The sequence below is a fragment of the Salvia hispanica genome, chromosome 4 (genome assembly GCF_023119035.1).
Source record: "Salvia hispanica cultivar TCC Black 2014 chromosome 4, UniMelb_Shisp_WGS_1.0, whole genome shotgun sequence".
NCBI classification, from domain to species: Eukaryota; Viridiplantae; Streptophyta; class Magnoliopsida; order Lamiales; family Lamiaceae; genus Salvia; species Salvia hispanica.
The window spans coordinates 32,977,948-32,992,171 of NC_062968.1; the positions used below are offsets into that span (position 1 = coordinate 32,977,948).

Consider the following 14,224-nt stretch of genomic DNA (forward strand, 5'->3'; position numbering starts at 1 on the left):
ATATTTATCATTAAATATATAATTTATTTTATTCTACTTTAATAAAAAAAAGTATATTCCGCTAATTTATTTGATTGTATTCTTTTACAAATCATGAATCACATTAACTTTTTTCACCCATCTGTTTTTACAATTTTAGAAATCTGTGCTCAAATTAAAGTGGGATATTTAATTGTGAACAAAAGAAACAGTCATCCAAATCGAAAAGAAACCGATTACACACGTATTGTATTTACTCACCTTTTTATTCTTCCCATTCCCAATATCTCTCTATTCAAACCGTCGCAATTATTTCCTCAATTTCTTCATTTTTTCCCAAATTATTGGAAGTTTTGGGTCAAACAAGTTCACAAATACATGGTGGGTTCGCCGAGACAAGGCCTGCCTTCATGGATAGGATTGGCAACAGCTACCAAAAAAGTTGAATTAGATAAAAACATGCTCAATGAGGCGCGACAACCGTCCCGGAATTCCAATGTTTCTGACGTCGATTTGAGTTTTGGGGAGAGGGCGTTATCTGCCGCCGCCGCCGCGGTCATTTCCGCCGCCTTCACCAACCCTCTCGATGTTGCCAAGGTCTTGCCTTTTTCCTTTCAATCAATCCACGTCTTTCATTCATTTTTCTAACTCAATTATGCTACTATGTTTTTAATTGCTATCTGTATATTGGTACTTGGAAGTTGGAATTATGATATGCATTTGTTATTGATGTATGCTTGACTAGTAGTAATAATTCAATGAATATTGCTGTAATTGAGATAGTATGCTCATATTTTCTTATGAATTGCAGAACTAGGTTAAGCTACTATGTTGTGACTGCATAAACATTTCATATGAATGTGAGGTTCAGTGCGTTTTTTCCTTGGATTTTTTGGTCTTTCCTCGTGAAGGGTGCTTGATTGATTTTGGCCTTTAATCTAGACAAGGCTGCAAGCTCAAGCCGCTGGAGTTCAGTATGGTGGATTATGCGAGGCAGAATGCTCTAGAAACATGGTAATCTGTTATCTGCCAGATTGTATCATTTTATTGTTTTCTGATTTCATGACACCATTGGAGCCACAAAGGGCTGATTATCTTATGGGATTAGAGATAAGATAATTGTTTCTCCTCTTATTAATGTAGTAAAAAATATTTCCTATCTTTTCATGAACGTATATATTTTGAATTACATTCAATATGTATAGATGCTACAAGATAGGAGCTTTACGCCGTCAGCCACTCAACCAAAGTGCACTCCGGACTGCACGCGTTATAGTGGAACATTGGATGTGTTATACAAAGTGATTCGGCAGGTTGGTCCTATATCCTTTATAAGGCGGTTTGGATCCTTAAATTGTAGATTTAGAATTATTCCGCTTTGATATTCTTCAATATTGTTATGCATAAACCATTGGAACTATGCAACCACTGTGTTGCTCTGAGTGAGTACATTTTTTCCATCTGAAGCATAATGAGTGTAGATTCTAATCCAGTTGTGTAGTGGATATACTTTATTGCAATTTTCTTATTCATTTAGTATTCCATCCGTCTCAGAAAGTAGTGCACACGTATCCATTTTGGGTTCCTCAGAAAATAGTGCACACTTTTTAACTTTTCTTTTACGGACATCTTTCTTTTATACTCTACTTACCCCCACACCAAGGTCTACACAAGGTCTACACTATTTTCTGCAACAGAGTATTTTTATTGATGATTTTTATATGTAGTGAGAAAAGCTGAACTCTTGTCACTGTGAAGCTAGTTGTGACTTGTGAGTGCATAATAGTTTTGCTTCTTTTTGTCCTTGTCATATTGGCTGGTCCATCGGAAAAAAAAGTTGTATGCTGTCTTGGGCACTCTCTTTGCACCTCATAGTATTTAGATGTATGAGTATTTTTTTTTCAGGATAAATAACTAACCAAAGTGGAACTTTCAGGAAGGATTCTCAAGATTGTGGAGAGGAACTAATGCTAGCCTAGCACTGGCCATTCCCTCAGTATGTTTTTCTTTATATGTCATGTGATTGTTTGGTTCGGTGCCTTGCACCCACACATCTTTTTGGAATCCTTTTTTTGTCCCTTTCTTCAAAATCCTCGTCGCACTGTTTCAGGTGGGAATCTATATGCCACTATATGATATTCTACGCAACCATATGGAAGAGCTTACATCTCACAATGCTCCAACCATGACGCCATATGTTCCCCTACTCGCTGGATCCTTAGCACGCTCAGTAGCATGCATTACTTGTTACCCTATTGAGCTTGCAAGAACACGCATGCAGGTACACATCAATATTCTGAGGTCAATTTCATTGGTTGCTCTTAATTGTGTAGAAGCAGATTATTTTCTATACGTTCATAGTATCATTGACGATTGGTTCTACACTCTTTACTAGTATTAGATATGCTTGTCAGAGGTACAATTGGGTGTTTATGTTCCGCTTAATTGAAATTTGAATTGCAGGCATTCAAACATATGCAAGTTGACGTGAAACCTCCTGGACTCTGGAAAACTTTGACAGGTGTTGTCTCTCCAGTCAGGACTGCTAATAGTTGTCAACCTTGTACGGTGCTTTCTATCTCTAATTAATAGATCCTCCGTGCTCATATTTTTCACTTCTATTTTGTTCTCTCTTTTGTGCTCGCTTTGTCGTACAATCTTTTGTGCAAAAATGAATCAATGGTCACACACAATCGTAGCATCATACTAATAATCCCAATTTTTCTTCAGTTCAAAGCTACCGCACATTATGGACTGGCCTTGGAGTGCAACTTGCACGTGATGTTCCATTTTCTGCTGTCTGTTGGTCATCTCTAGAGCCAGTAATATCTTTTACTCCACTGCATCTCTGCTTGTAATTATTTAGGCTGATTGTCTCTTACTTTTGTACTGCTTTATGAAGCTCCGAAGAAAATTTTTGAGCAGTATAGGCGAGGAAGCTAGTGCTTCCAGTGTATTGGGTGCCAATTTTGGTGCTGGTTTTGTGGCTGGAACCCTTGCTGCAGCTGCCACATCTCCTCTAGATGTTGCAAGGACCCGCCAGCAAATCGAGGTGATCTTTTTTCCCTTAACGGTTTACATTACAGATTCCGATGAAAAGTGCTGTTTTGCTTTAGTGGCACAAACGTCATATGAGTTTCTCATCTTTTCTTAATTCAGAAGAATCCAACTCGAGCCTTAAACATGACTATACGAAAAACATTGACTGAAATTTGGAGGTATGCATCACAACTCGTTCCAAGTGTTTTTTCCACCTCTTATTGAAATAACTATTGGGTTTTCGTCGCATAGGGATGGAGGCATTAGAGGGTTGTTTGCGGGCGCTGGTCCCCGAGTCGTTCGAGCAGGGCCGTCGGTTGGCATCGTGGTTTCTTTTTACGAAGTTGTCAAGTACGCGCTGCATCATAGAGAGTGAACAGAGTAATAAAAGCCCATAATGCGAAAGATATACAGAATAGTTGTTTCATGTCTCGTTGAAACGAATCCTTACCTCATACCGCCAATAAATGAGCCTTATTTTACAAATTTGGCCCTGTGTGTTACATAGATTTGACTTCACTGGAGAAGATAGCCACAAAAAATATTTGAGTTTCAATAGCAAATAAATATATAAACAGTGTACTAGTATAATTTTTTAATTTTTTAAAGTAATGTTGAAAATTTGCGAACTGGCTCATAACTGATTATTTATTTGTTTGGCAGTTTTTACTCTTCTCCTAAAACGTTTTTTTTTATACCTTAGTAGAATTGTATCACGAAGCTCATTCATTCACATGAATTATTGTTTGTTTTTCTTCCTCAAAAAAGTTTCATTGATATTTTCAGTTAATACATTCTTTCCCAATTTCTTAGTCTTAATTTGACCATTTTTGTATTAGGTTAAAATATTAATAAATTTTTTTGTAGTAGTATATTATTTATGCAAACTTGAAATTTTTTTGTATCAATTTAACATATTGGTGAACATTTTATATATATTTGGGTGTAATTACCTCAATAAATCATAAACATCATCAAAATGGGTTGAGCGGGTGAAATACTCTTAACAATATTTTTTAGGGAACTCAAATAACATGAATGAGTATTTTTGTTCAAATTGCAAAATTGGCATGCATACGAAATACTAATATTTGGTACTGTGTGTAATAGACTAAAATCAAAATGTGAACTTAGCATTTAACCTTAGAAATATCTATATTATCACTAAATCGATTCAAATAATGTTAATGTTTATTGTATATAGTGTTGAAACAACAATAATTTGGGCCAAAGTGTTTATTATATAACACTAATCACAGATCACTACCAATTACTACTAAAAAACTTAGGTGCAGTGTAATACGACTTGTCTCTTGGTAAAGGAGAAATTTTATACTAACCTCTTAACATGTGCATTACTACTGACTACTCCTAGTATAATCCTCTTTTCCGTCAATATTAAAAAAAAAATTGTTTTATACATTTAATTTAATTTTGATACTTTACCGAAAATGTTGTTAAAATACTTTTTTGAGAAGGTTTTATCGAAAACGTTAGAAAACATCGAGATGAAAACAAAAAAAAAATTTGTTTTTATCTTTTCTTCTATTTTTCTTGTGTATCCATTTTTTTATTAGTTTATTTTCCATTTTTGAATCATTTATTTTGAATCTTGCATTTTCCTGATTCTCGTTGATATTCATTAGAGCATGTACGGAATGAAAACTTCATTCTCGATTCTACGAGAATTTTTATGAAAGCCTTTCATTTGCTTCTCTTCGATGGAAGTTTTATTTTAAATTATTATTGACGTCATTAATTTTTAAAATTATATATATAAAATAAAAAATGATTTGTTTTGTTATTTATTTATGATGTAGAATTTATTTTTTGCAATTTGAAAATTAATTATGCTAGTAAAAATTTATTTCGTAGTAGAATTCGAATAGATCTATAAAATAATAAATTAATACCATTAATTGGAGTAAATGAGAGTGCCCAAATACGCCCATGCCATGTAGGTAGGATAGTATTTACTTCTATTAAAATATGCATAAAAGAGTGGCTGTGGCTCTACAAATTAAAATAAAAAAATCTATATTATTATGGCTATTTCAACTACTAGCGTGAAATACTTGTGCTACAAGGATATCCCACCTGTAGTCAAAAATAAGAAAATGATAACGTACCTTAAATATAGTTGAGCTTTTAAGATTCTATCATTATGCGGTGAAATGTATACTATATCCTACAAAAGAAACAAATTAATGACTGTAACTAAGATTTTGAATTTGAAATCCAATTAGACTAATAATTAAAGAGGTTAATCAAAGGCTAAATCTCTAAATAAACCTTATAAAAAAGGTACGGAGTTTAGACCAACATTTTATCAACAATTTTCCCATCATTTCAACAGCTACAGTTTGATCACAGGTAAAAAATATCTTCACATCTTTCCTGTTGATTTTCCAGAAAATATTCATGAGAAACGAGCCCTAGAAATTCACCAGAACTGATGTTTGTTTTGTGATTAGATCAAAGCAGCTAAAAGCGAAGATCACAAGGAGAGATGGCGGAGAGAGACGTGGTGGATGAAGAGTTCAACGAGGAGAGGGCGAAGATCGATGAAGATTTGGAGACGAGCAGCGAAAGTATTATCGCCGCGCTCAATATCGCTCTCATCCTCTCTGCTCTCTCATCGTCTGAACCCGATGAGCAGCGTCTGAATTTGGATGAAATTGAGGAGAGAGAAAGTGGAATCCGAGGTAAAACCAGTGGATCGAGATCGGATTTCCGCAACCAGGTGGGTGGATTTAGCCGTGCTCTTGAACGGCACCAGTCGTCCAAGATTCAAGCCAAGATCAGAGACTGCAGGTACTTCCTTTCTCAAATTAGCAATAGTTGCTTTAAAACTAGTTCGAGAATGAAACAGCAAAGTTTTTTAGATGAAACGAAAATAGAAATGTTTACCTCTGTTGTAAATTTCAAACTCGACTAATGAAAAAGTGATTGTATGTTTTCAGGCACAGCAGAAGATTGTGAAGCGTCAAGGAGATTATAGACACCCATGTAGATAGAGCGATATATCATATATGCATCATCGCCTACCATCTAATTTTGCATTAGATAGTGTTGCCTCGTATCAACCGTGTTTATTTATCGGTGACTCAATCGATACCAACATGTTATGTTCGCAGTCCAAATGCATTAACGACAAAGCACAGCTCGGCTCATAGCTGGTAAGATGTTTCTCCTCTATTCATTAAGTCGATGTTTGAGTCAACAGGGAAGAATTATTGTGCTTGTAGCTATCAGAAAATGTATCACTCCCCAATGTATGATCATACATCATGTTTGTTTCCAACAATAATGAAATACTTGCGTGCAAAAATGCAAAACTGATATAAAAAAAACCAAATATTTCAGTCAGCTAAAACCCTCAACATATGGCATTGAGGAAAACGAAAGGATTCACCCAAAACAGTATAAAACCAAAAGCATAAACAGAGAAGCTATTATTGGCATCATTCATTCTTCTGCACTTATCTTATTGAGACAGCATTTCAACTGAGCGAACTATTGGTCACAGGAGATAGATATATGAACACAAGTTAGAACGCTACGCAGCTTCCCTCTCTCTCTGCAAAGAGGGTCTAACACTAATTCCTCCTCTCCTCGAGACAAAAATAACAGAGTGAACGTCTCAGCACTCTGACAAGACGAATCAATCAGATATCCTAATCTCTACCCCGAGCAACTCTTTCACTTGTTCGTATGTCACAAATGCAATAGCTATCGATGGGACAACCTGAAGAACAATTCGAGTTTAGTATCATGTTAGTTTTGTAAGTGAGGTTACAGTGTTTTAAGTGTAAAGACTACTGACCTTCACCGAATTGGGGACCAGACCCTTGTACAATGCCCTGAAGCCTTCGTGCCTCACGGTTTTCCTGAAAGCATCAACCATGCCTGTGTACTCAAGGGCCGCCTTGCTTCTCCCGTCACCAGTGACAATTGAAGAAGCGTTATTCCATCCAACCATCTGCATTCTCCTACGGATGACATCGAGTGGGTAGGCAACAGTTTGTCCAACTGTGCCTGCAGCGGCCCCACATGCAAGCCTTGTTGCAACACCCAATTCATTTTCTTCAACAAGCCCAAAGGCTTTAGATTTGATTAACCAATCTTTAAGGGATTCATACACAGCAAAGTTGAGACCAACATACGGAACCTGTAACCAAGTATATCATGAGATGGCCATTTAATTAAAAAGCAATTGCAGGAAGCGAGTTCAATTCTTGAGCCTAAGTTTAACTCGGTCATATAGTGCTTAAGTACTGGAATTCTGATATGGTAAATTTGTTTCTAGTGGCCGATTTGCTAAGACTAATTTTTTCTCTTCTTTGGAAATGGACAAACTCTGTATGTCTCCTTGACAACCAAACTTAAACCACCAACTATCAGGTTAATTACCACAACATAAAATATTAATGGTTTCAGCACTTACAACTCCAATAACAGAAGGAAGCCAACCCTTGTATAGGGCACGGAAGCCTTCCTCTCGAAGCACGGTGGATAATGCATGAACCATTCCCCTATATTGATAAGGGGACGCTTCTGTCTGCAGTAGAGAAAAATAAAAAGTTGTCATAAATAATTACAAACAGGATAGCCTACCTATTTTTAATCTAAAGAAACTGAGGCCCCATGATACCTGTACAGTAATTCTGCCTCGAACCATGTCCATTGGGTATGTGGCAGACATGGCAATTATTCCAGCACAAGCTCCAGCACCCAGGCGTAAAAGAGGAGTCAGCTGAGCATCCTCTATAAGATCAATTCCACATATTATTCAACGAACCATAAAAAATCTCATGTTACTCGTACGATACTTGAGAACACAGACCTCGCTACGAATGTTATGCCATCAATTAAGGAGCAAGAAAATATATGTAAGTTTTAAGATAGCTAGTATTACCCCCAACCCCCAAAATGAAAAAAGTACTGTAAAAAATAATTAAATGAAGAGGAAAGGCAATTTTTTAATGAAATTTATTAGATACTGGATAGACCATTCTATATTAAAATATTGGTTTAGGGCCTATGTTCTAAAGGTTGGCAGTGTTTGGTATTCAGAATTACAATGCCAATAATCGGATAACATGAGAAAGCAAGTTACAAAAACCAGCATAAGCATAATGAACTTACCATTTCCTGTTTGTTGCCGATATGCATATAATATACCCCTGCAACCAAAAATACAAACTCAAATGGTGACAAGAAGAAAGACAGACACTCGTTCTATGAAATATAGCTATCAATGTTCAGATTAGGCCGCCCAACTGTATCTCATTAGCAAGACAACCAATACAAAGCTACTAGAAAACTTAAGTTCAGAACTCTTTCCCAGGGGATAAGACATGCTAGAACCAAAAAGGACATGTTGATAAAAAGCTTAACATTTCTGAACACATAAAACAGAACCTATATATCTATTTAAAAAACTACATAAACAAAGTGACTAATACTTCAGTGGCCAAAAAATAAAAAATATAATGAGAATCATAGCTTACTGACAACATCTCAGGCACACTATAGACAGAAGATATGAAATTATACTATGAAAATCATGTGATATCACAGGAGCATACTTGGATGCTTGCTCATAGCTGAAGAATTTTACTGCTGAGTTTGGGACAATCCGAGCACAATTGGTGCCATTGCCTTTGAATAAGCCCCTGAATCCCTCAGTTCTCCATATATACTTCAATCCTTGAATAGTACCATTGTACTTTATATTCTGAGAACTTTGAACCTGACATAGAAAGAGAATAAAATTACATCATCCAGAAAATCCTAAGCAATTAGTAAAACAAGGTTATGAAAAAGATTTTGAATTTAGCACCGCTTTACCTGAAGCAGAATTTTTAGACGTTCCAAAGGAGCTACAGCAGTTCGCGACCTGCAGTAGACATGCATCAAGGATTCTAGTCAAGTACTGATATAGCCACAGATGTTTTGCACCAGCACGAAAAGAAGCTAGAATTACAAGCATCACTTTTTTCAACAAAGCTACTCCCAAATCAGTCTATATAGATAATGAAAACTACTCCACAGATTCTATTCCCGCTCCACCTCAATTATGCTCCTCAAAAGTAGAGGAGAGCATCATTAAAGTTTCAGTATTACCGAAAAAGGTTAAAAACAAAAACAAAATGCTTTAAGCACGAAATCTGTTCCGTTAATGAGCTAATTCTGTGTTATGTCTCCAAAATACAAACTTTCCTGTCATAAATAAAGAGCAACAAACAGAAATTCCAAATCGGAGTTTCTTTAAAATCTCTGCCGAGGATCAGCAATCTAAATACAAAAGGGTTTAACAACAAAAAAAAAAAAAACCTATTTTCATGCAATTAGACGAAAGACAAACAATTCTGAAAAGGCATTCACTGAATCAGTCAAACATATAATCAAAATCTACTCCATAAGCCTAAAGGAAAAACATGAAATTAAAATTCAATGACTACGTATATACACATCCACAGAGATTAAAAAAAATCGAAAGAAAACAGAGAACTTACACTCCTCCGGCGACACCACCAGCTACGAGAGATTTGCAGATACTGTAAACTTGATATTTAGTAGGCTTGATTTCCTCCTTGGCCAGCTTGGCCTCCTCCGCCAGATTGACAATCTTCGACACCGCCGATTCGCTCGTCTTCACATCCTCCGACGCCATCAAACCCCCGAAACAAAAATAAAAACAATTAGAAAAGCCCTAGGTCAACGATCGATGTGGAATCAGCAATCCACAAGACGTCGCGTGGCGCCGGCGGAGGAGATGCGCAGTGAGTGTGTGTTTTGTGAGTGGTTGTGGTTTATGTGACGGCGCTTGTGTGAAATGAGAGAGCCCTGCTTCACTTTCACCTGATTTTAACGATTTAGTAAAGAGCTCTCATTCTCTGCGGTTGTACCCTCGCCTTACATGGTTGTACCTTACAATTCGCCTATTTTTACGATATATATACACGGAAGCGACGTTTTCTGTTTTTCACCTTTGAAATTGATTTTTACCGTTTGTTACTTACCGAAATGGAAAGTAATAATGTTGTTTTATGGGAAAGTGACATGTTTTTAAGCTGCACTTCTCTATTCTTTATTATTGTATCTTTTCCCATTATTGTTTTCATATTATATATAGTATGTAATAATCTTCATAATTGTTCTATCATACCTACAGTTTCAGAACTTATTCAATAAATAGTTATAGCTATATCTAATTTCAACAACCACGGTGAAAAAAGGATCGGAATTTGTAGTTGTTTTCCATAATTAATTAGGGCCACAAAAAGTAAGTTTGAAAGAAAAAATGGAATGTTTTAGAGTATGATTTCGAGAGAAGGAGATATGGCCAAATATAGCCCTTGGATTGCACAAAGGGCGTGATAAGGAATCTTTTATTTTTATTTTATTTTTATATTTTACTCCATCCGTCTCATGCAAAATAGATCATTCGTATTAACACGGATTTTAATGCTTAATTGGTAAAAGTAATAGAGAAGGAGAAAATTATTGTCATAAATGTATATGAACTATTTGTATTGGACTGACAAAAAGAAAATATGTTTTTATAGTAATTTATTTTTTTAATTTTTTATTTTTAATTTTACTCTCCGTTTCATAATGGTGGATGCTTTTTTTTGACACGTGGTTTAAATGGTGTTAAGTGAGTTAAATAATTGAAGAATAAAGTAGAAAATAAAAAAAACAGAGAAATGAAGAGGGAATAAAATAAGCGAGAAAAAATATGTCGATTTTTATTAAAAAGTAGCAGTAGTATTGAGGAACGGAGGAGTATAATAATGGTATTTATAGATTTGTGGGCATAACTGTTTAGTCGTTGGGAATATGGGCTTGGGCTATAGTGGGCCACCGTGGATAGTATTTTGTGATCCGCTTTTGTAAGGTGTGTGGTTTCCATTGTCTTAGCTTAGGCACATCAATCACTGTCCTAAAAATTGGTAAGTCTGTGTCAAATTTTGCAATAACTGTCCGCGACCAACACTCATTTGCAGTTAGTGCTACCATTATTGTTTATTAAGTTAGTTTTTATTACTATATTATTTTATTTAATATTTTGAATCCACAGTTAAAACGAACCATTTTGAGATCATTTTCTATCTGAAAATAAGACAAGTACAAACAAAAAAAGTGATCCTAAATAGTCTCTACATTACACTTGTCCTAACAAACAAAGAGCCACATTATAATTATCCACACAAGACTTTTTTAGATTTTAAGTTATTAAAATAGAATAATTATATAGTATTATGTGAGCGTTAATTGAAATTATTAATTTAGGTGTATACACTGAAAAAGCTTTGTCTCGTAATAGCAAAAATATGGAGTATAAAATCATAAAGATGAATGACTTGCATAGTTGCCATTATTTATCAATGAAACTCATCAGGAGCAAGTTAAGTATAATTATAACATAAGTAGTTTATTAACCGAACATTCTGAAACGTTTCGGCCCATTGGGCCATACCTATAGATTCTCCTTTAATGGAGCAGGTTAAAATTTTATTTCCAAAAATTTGGGAGTGACCATCATGTGAAAAAATACTGGTACACGAATGTGAACATAGATGATACTAACAAATTTTACTCTATTCTTCCTACTGTAGGTGATATTGTGTTAATTTGTCATGTTTCTTTAATCTTTTACAATAAAGAATTTTTTTTATTTGAATAATTTCTATCTACATAACTTAAGAACGATTTTTAGAATGTAGATCGAGAATGTATTATTTTCACTTATTTCACATTCTCACGATCACTAGAAAACGGGATTTCGCGAGCTACAAAATGAACCCTAAAATTTAAAATAGTAGTAAACCATTAGCGAGCACATTTTCCGAACACAAATGTACTTACAAATATATTCGTTTGTAAAATATCGCGAGCATAATAAAAAAATGAAATTCAGTATATAATTGGAACATTGACTAAGAAAAAGAGTCAATATTGTATGCATATCAATTATCAACAAATAATTTTCTTTTCTTTGCATGACAAATGAATTAATCTCCAACTCAACTCAAACACATGTAAAGCCTTCTGCTTTAGCATCAAATATTGTTTTGTTGAACATATGAGATATAGTCAGACGAGACCTCAAAAAAAGGAGCACCAAAATCAATAAAGAAATCCAAATCTCCAACCGGAAACGTCTCTGAATCTTGGAAGCTCTGATCGATCTGACACGTGGACATTGATGTTGGCTCTGACATGATCAACGGCGGTGATGCAACATTCTCAGGTTTCAGTTGTTTGGATTCTTCGTTGGTTTCTGCACTAACGACACCGTTTTGTTTGCTCTGGTTTAGACCACAACTGTGTTTTCCTCTGTAGAGGATCCTCAAGATAGAAGAGTCGTCTTCCCCTCGCTGTACTTGTTTCGTCGCTGAACAACCTCTCGTATGCCGATAAGTGCACCGGTAATACGATCTGCCATATTCATATTTAATTATTCTTCATTTTTCTAACTTTAATTATAGTGTGGAAGGGACAAATCAAATATGGATATTGTGTTAATTACGTGAAAATATACTATTTGTAATGAAGAAATTTATCGATGACAAATTAAGACTTTAGCTATGGACTATAGTGGACAGTAAAATCAAGAAAATGACAAATTAAGATTGATATATAATGTCCATCACTCACCTAGGATGAGTAGCCCCCAAAATATCTTTTTGTCCATATTTTCTCCAATTATATCCATCTTCAAGCTGATCTTCTGACCTTGTTCCACAACAAACATGCACTTCTTCACTACATCTCTCCAAACTCTTTCTACAAAACCAAAAATTTGAATCAAACAAAAGGCACCCCCTAAAAAAAAGAAGTGAAAAAAAAGACATAATTGATCGATCAATGTGGTAAGAATGTACCTTTTCTTAGGAACATGATCCTTAACGTCCTGGTCAGAAACTTCACTTGTTGGACTAAAGTCAAGCAAAGTAGTCGAATCTCCGTTGTGAAGAGAATCCGTGTAACTGAGCAGTTCTAATGCATTGTTATAACAAGAAATAATTTTATCAATCAACAATTCACAATCACTTGAGTTTGAGTTTGAGTGATGATGATGAAGCTCCTTTTTGAGCTTATTGGAAAGCTTTATGCCTTGATTTAGCTGGATGCTTATACTCTCCTTTCTCCAACTTTCAACGCTTTCCATCTCCATTGAATTTTGATAGTAGTGATTATTTTGGGGTAAAGAGGAAAAATGATGTACTTGCATGTTAATCAAGGATGGTATTTAGTATATGTAGAGAAAAGGGAAGAAAGAAAAGGAATTTGAGAGCTTCTCAAGATTTGGAATGTGGGGCTGAGGATGGGAGGTAGTTGAAGTTCTTGACGGGGATGATTTAAAGAAAAAAAAATATGGATTTTTTAGTGGCTAGTTGGTTTTTTCATGAATACATAATATAGAAGTATGTCTTTACAATAATCATGGAGAGAATTATAAGTGATGGTCAACCGTTTCAAAGTTCTAATGCACCACCTTAATAAGGGTGCAAGTGTGACTATTTTAGTAAGAAATTATATAGCCTTGGCTTTTTTAGTTCATCTAGCTAGCTAGCTAGCTTTGACGTAGTGCTTTTTTAATTCATCAGTCACTAAAAATTACAGCACAATTACTATATTTGCTATTTGGTGTATCAAAAAATAAAGCACATTTTTAGAAGATACTAGAGTATCAAATTCTACTTATATTCGAACATTCTAAGCACTTTTTATTTACCAAAAAATCATACTTTTTCTATATAGTGTCACTCCTAGTAAGGAGTACCAATTATCCATTCAAACTCCAAGTGCATTTGCTAAAACTTGTGTCCATTACATGTGCTATGGTTTCTTTGGGATGAAATTGTATAGCGATTAATTAAAGAGTAATTAAATGTTATAAATGTGATGGTGGTTTTAGCGTTGGCTAAATAAATAGTGAATTGAGTCTTTATACATTTAAAATATAATGATAATCTTGATAAAAGAGTTTTCAAAAAATAAAAAATCGGTTGTCTATTTTTAGTGAAATGTGTGTAGTATTTTGTACTAGTATTAAATCACAGGGGGACAAACAAATATAGATAATATGACAATAATAATGTCATATTATTAGTGAATAATTAAATTGTTTTTTTCCCGCAATCTGCACAATGCTTACTGGTTAGGCGGCCAGAAGGAAAATATAAACACA

The 14,224-nt window shown here is 34.9% G+C and overlaps 4 protein-coding genes across 7 annotated transcripts; 2 read left to right on the forward strand and 2 right to left on the reverse strand.

The window, feature by feature from the left end:
* The first annotated feature begins 211 nt into the window (after window positions 1–211).
* Window positions 212–3,641, forward strand: LOC125218628 (mitochondrial carrier protein MTM1). Of its 4 annotated transcripts, none has more exons than XM_048120340.1 (11): window positions 440–576; window positions 791–839; window positions 922–993; window positions 1,185–1,292; window positions 1,916–1,975; window positions 2,090–2,260; window positions 2,443–2,542; window positions 2,710–2,801; window positions 2,882–3,031; window positions 3,139–3,197; window positions 3,271–3,641. In XM_048120340.1, exons 2-11 carry the CDS (start codon window positions 834–836, stop codon window positions 3,392–3,394), a joined length of 942 nt encoding a protein of 313 aa, XP_047976297.1. In that variant the 5' UTR covers window positions 440–576; window positions 791–833; the 3' UTR covers window positions 3,395–3,641. The 4 variants fall into 4 exon arrangements, with proteins under 4 accessions (XP_047976296.1, XP_047976297.1, XP_047976299.1 ...); XM_048120342.1 differs by having other exon boundaries at window positions 927–993; XM_048120339.1 differs by lacking the exon at window positions 791–839 and having other exon boundaries at window positions 212–576.
* Window positions 3,642–5,236: 1,595 nt separating this feature from the next.
* On the forward strand, window positions 5,237–6,328 carry LOC125221888. Its single transcript, XM_048124201.1, has 3 exons — window positions 5,237–5,391; window positions 5,493–5,832; window positions 5,982–6,328. The coding sequence occupies exons 2-3, from the start codon at window positions 5,528–5,530 to the stop codon at window positions 5,998–6,000; spliced, it is 324 nt and encodes a 107-aa protein (XP_047980158.1). The 5' UTR covers window positions 5,237–5,391; window positions 5,493–5,527; the 3' UTR covers window positions 6,001–6,328.
* A 116-nt stretch (window positions 6,329–6,444) lies between these two features.
* Window positions 6,445–9,897, reverse strand: LOC125221887 (mitochondrial adenine nucleotide transporter ADNT1-like). The gene is made up of 8 exons (XM_048124200.1): window positions 9,540–9,897; window positions 8,872–8,920; window positions 8,610–8,773; window positions 8,167–8,204; window positions 7,673–7,785; window positions 7,466–7,579; window positions 6,845–7,189; window positions 6,445–6,766 (listed from the first exon to the last, which is right to left on the reverse strand). Exons 1-8 carry the CDS (start codon window positions 9,695–9,697, stop codon window positions 6,683–6,685), a joined length of 1,065 nt encoding a protein of 354 aa, XP_047980157.1. The 5' UTR covers window positions 9,698–9,897; the 3' UTR covers window positions 6,445–6,682.
* A 2,070-nt stretch (window positions 9,898–11,967) lies between these two features.
* Window positions 11,968–13,350, reverse strand: LOC125185326 (probable WRKY transcription factor 30). Its single transcript, XM_048081849.1, has 3 exons — window positions 12,915–13,350; window positions 12,688–12,816; window positions 11,968–12,468 (listed from the first exon to the last, which is right to left on the reverse strand). Exons 1-3 carry the CDS (start codon window positions 13,262–13,264, stop codon window positions 12,090–12,092), a joined length of 858 nt encoding a protein of 285 aa, XP_047937806.1. The 5' UTR covers window positions 13,265–13,350; the 3' UTR covers window positions 11,968–12,089.
* Window positions 13,351–14,224: the final 874 nt, after the last annotated feature.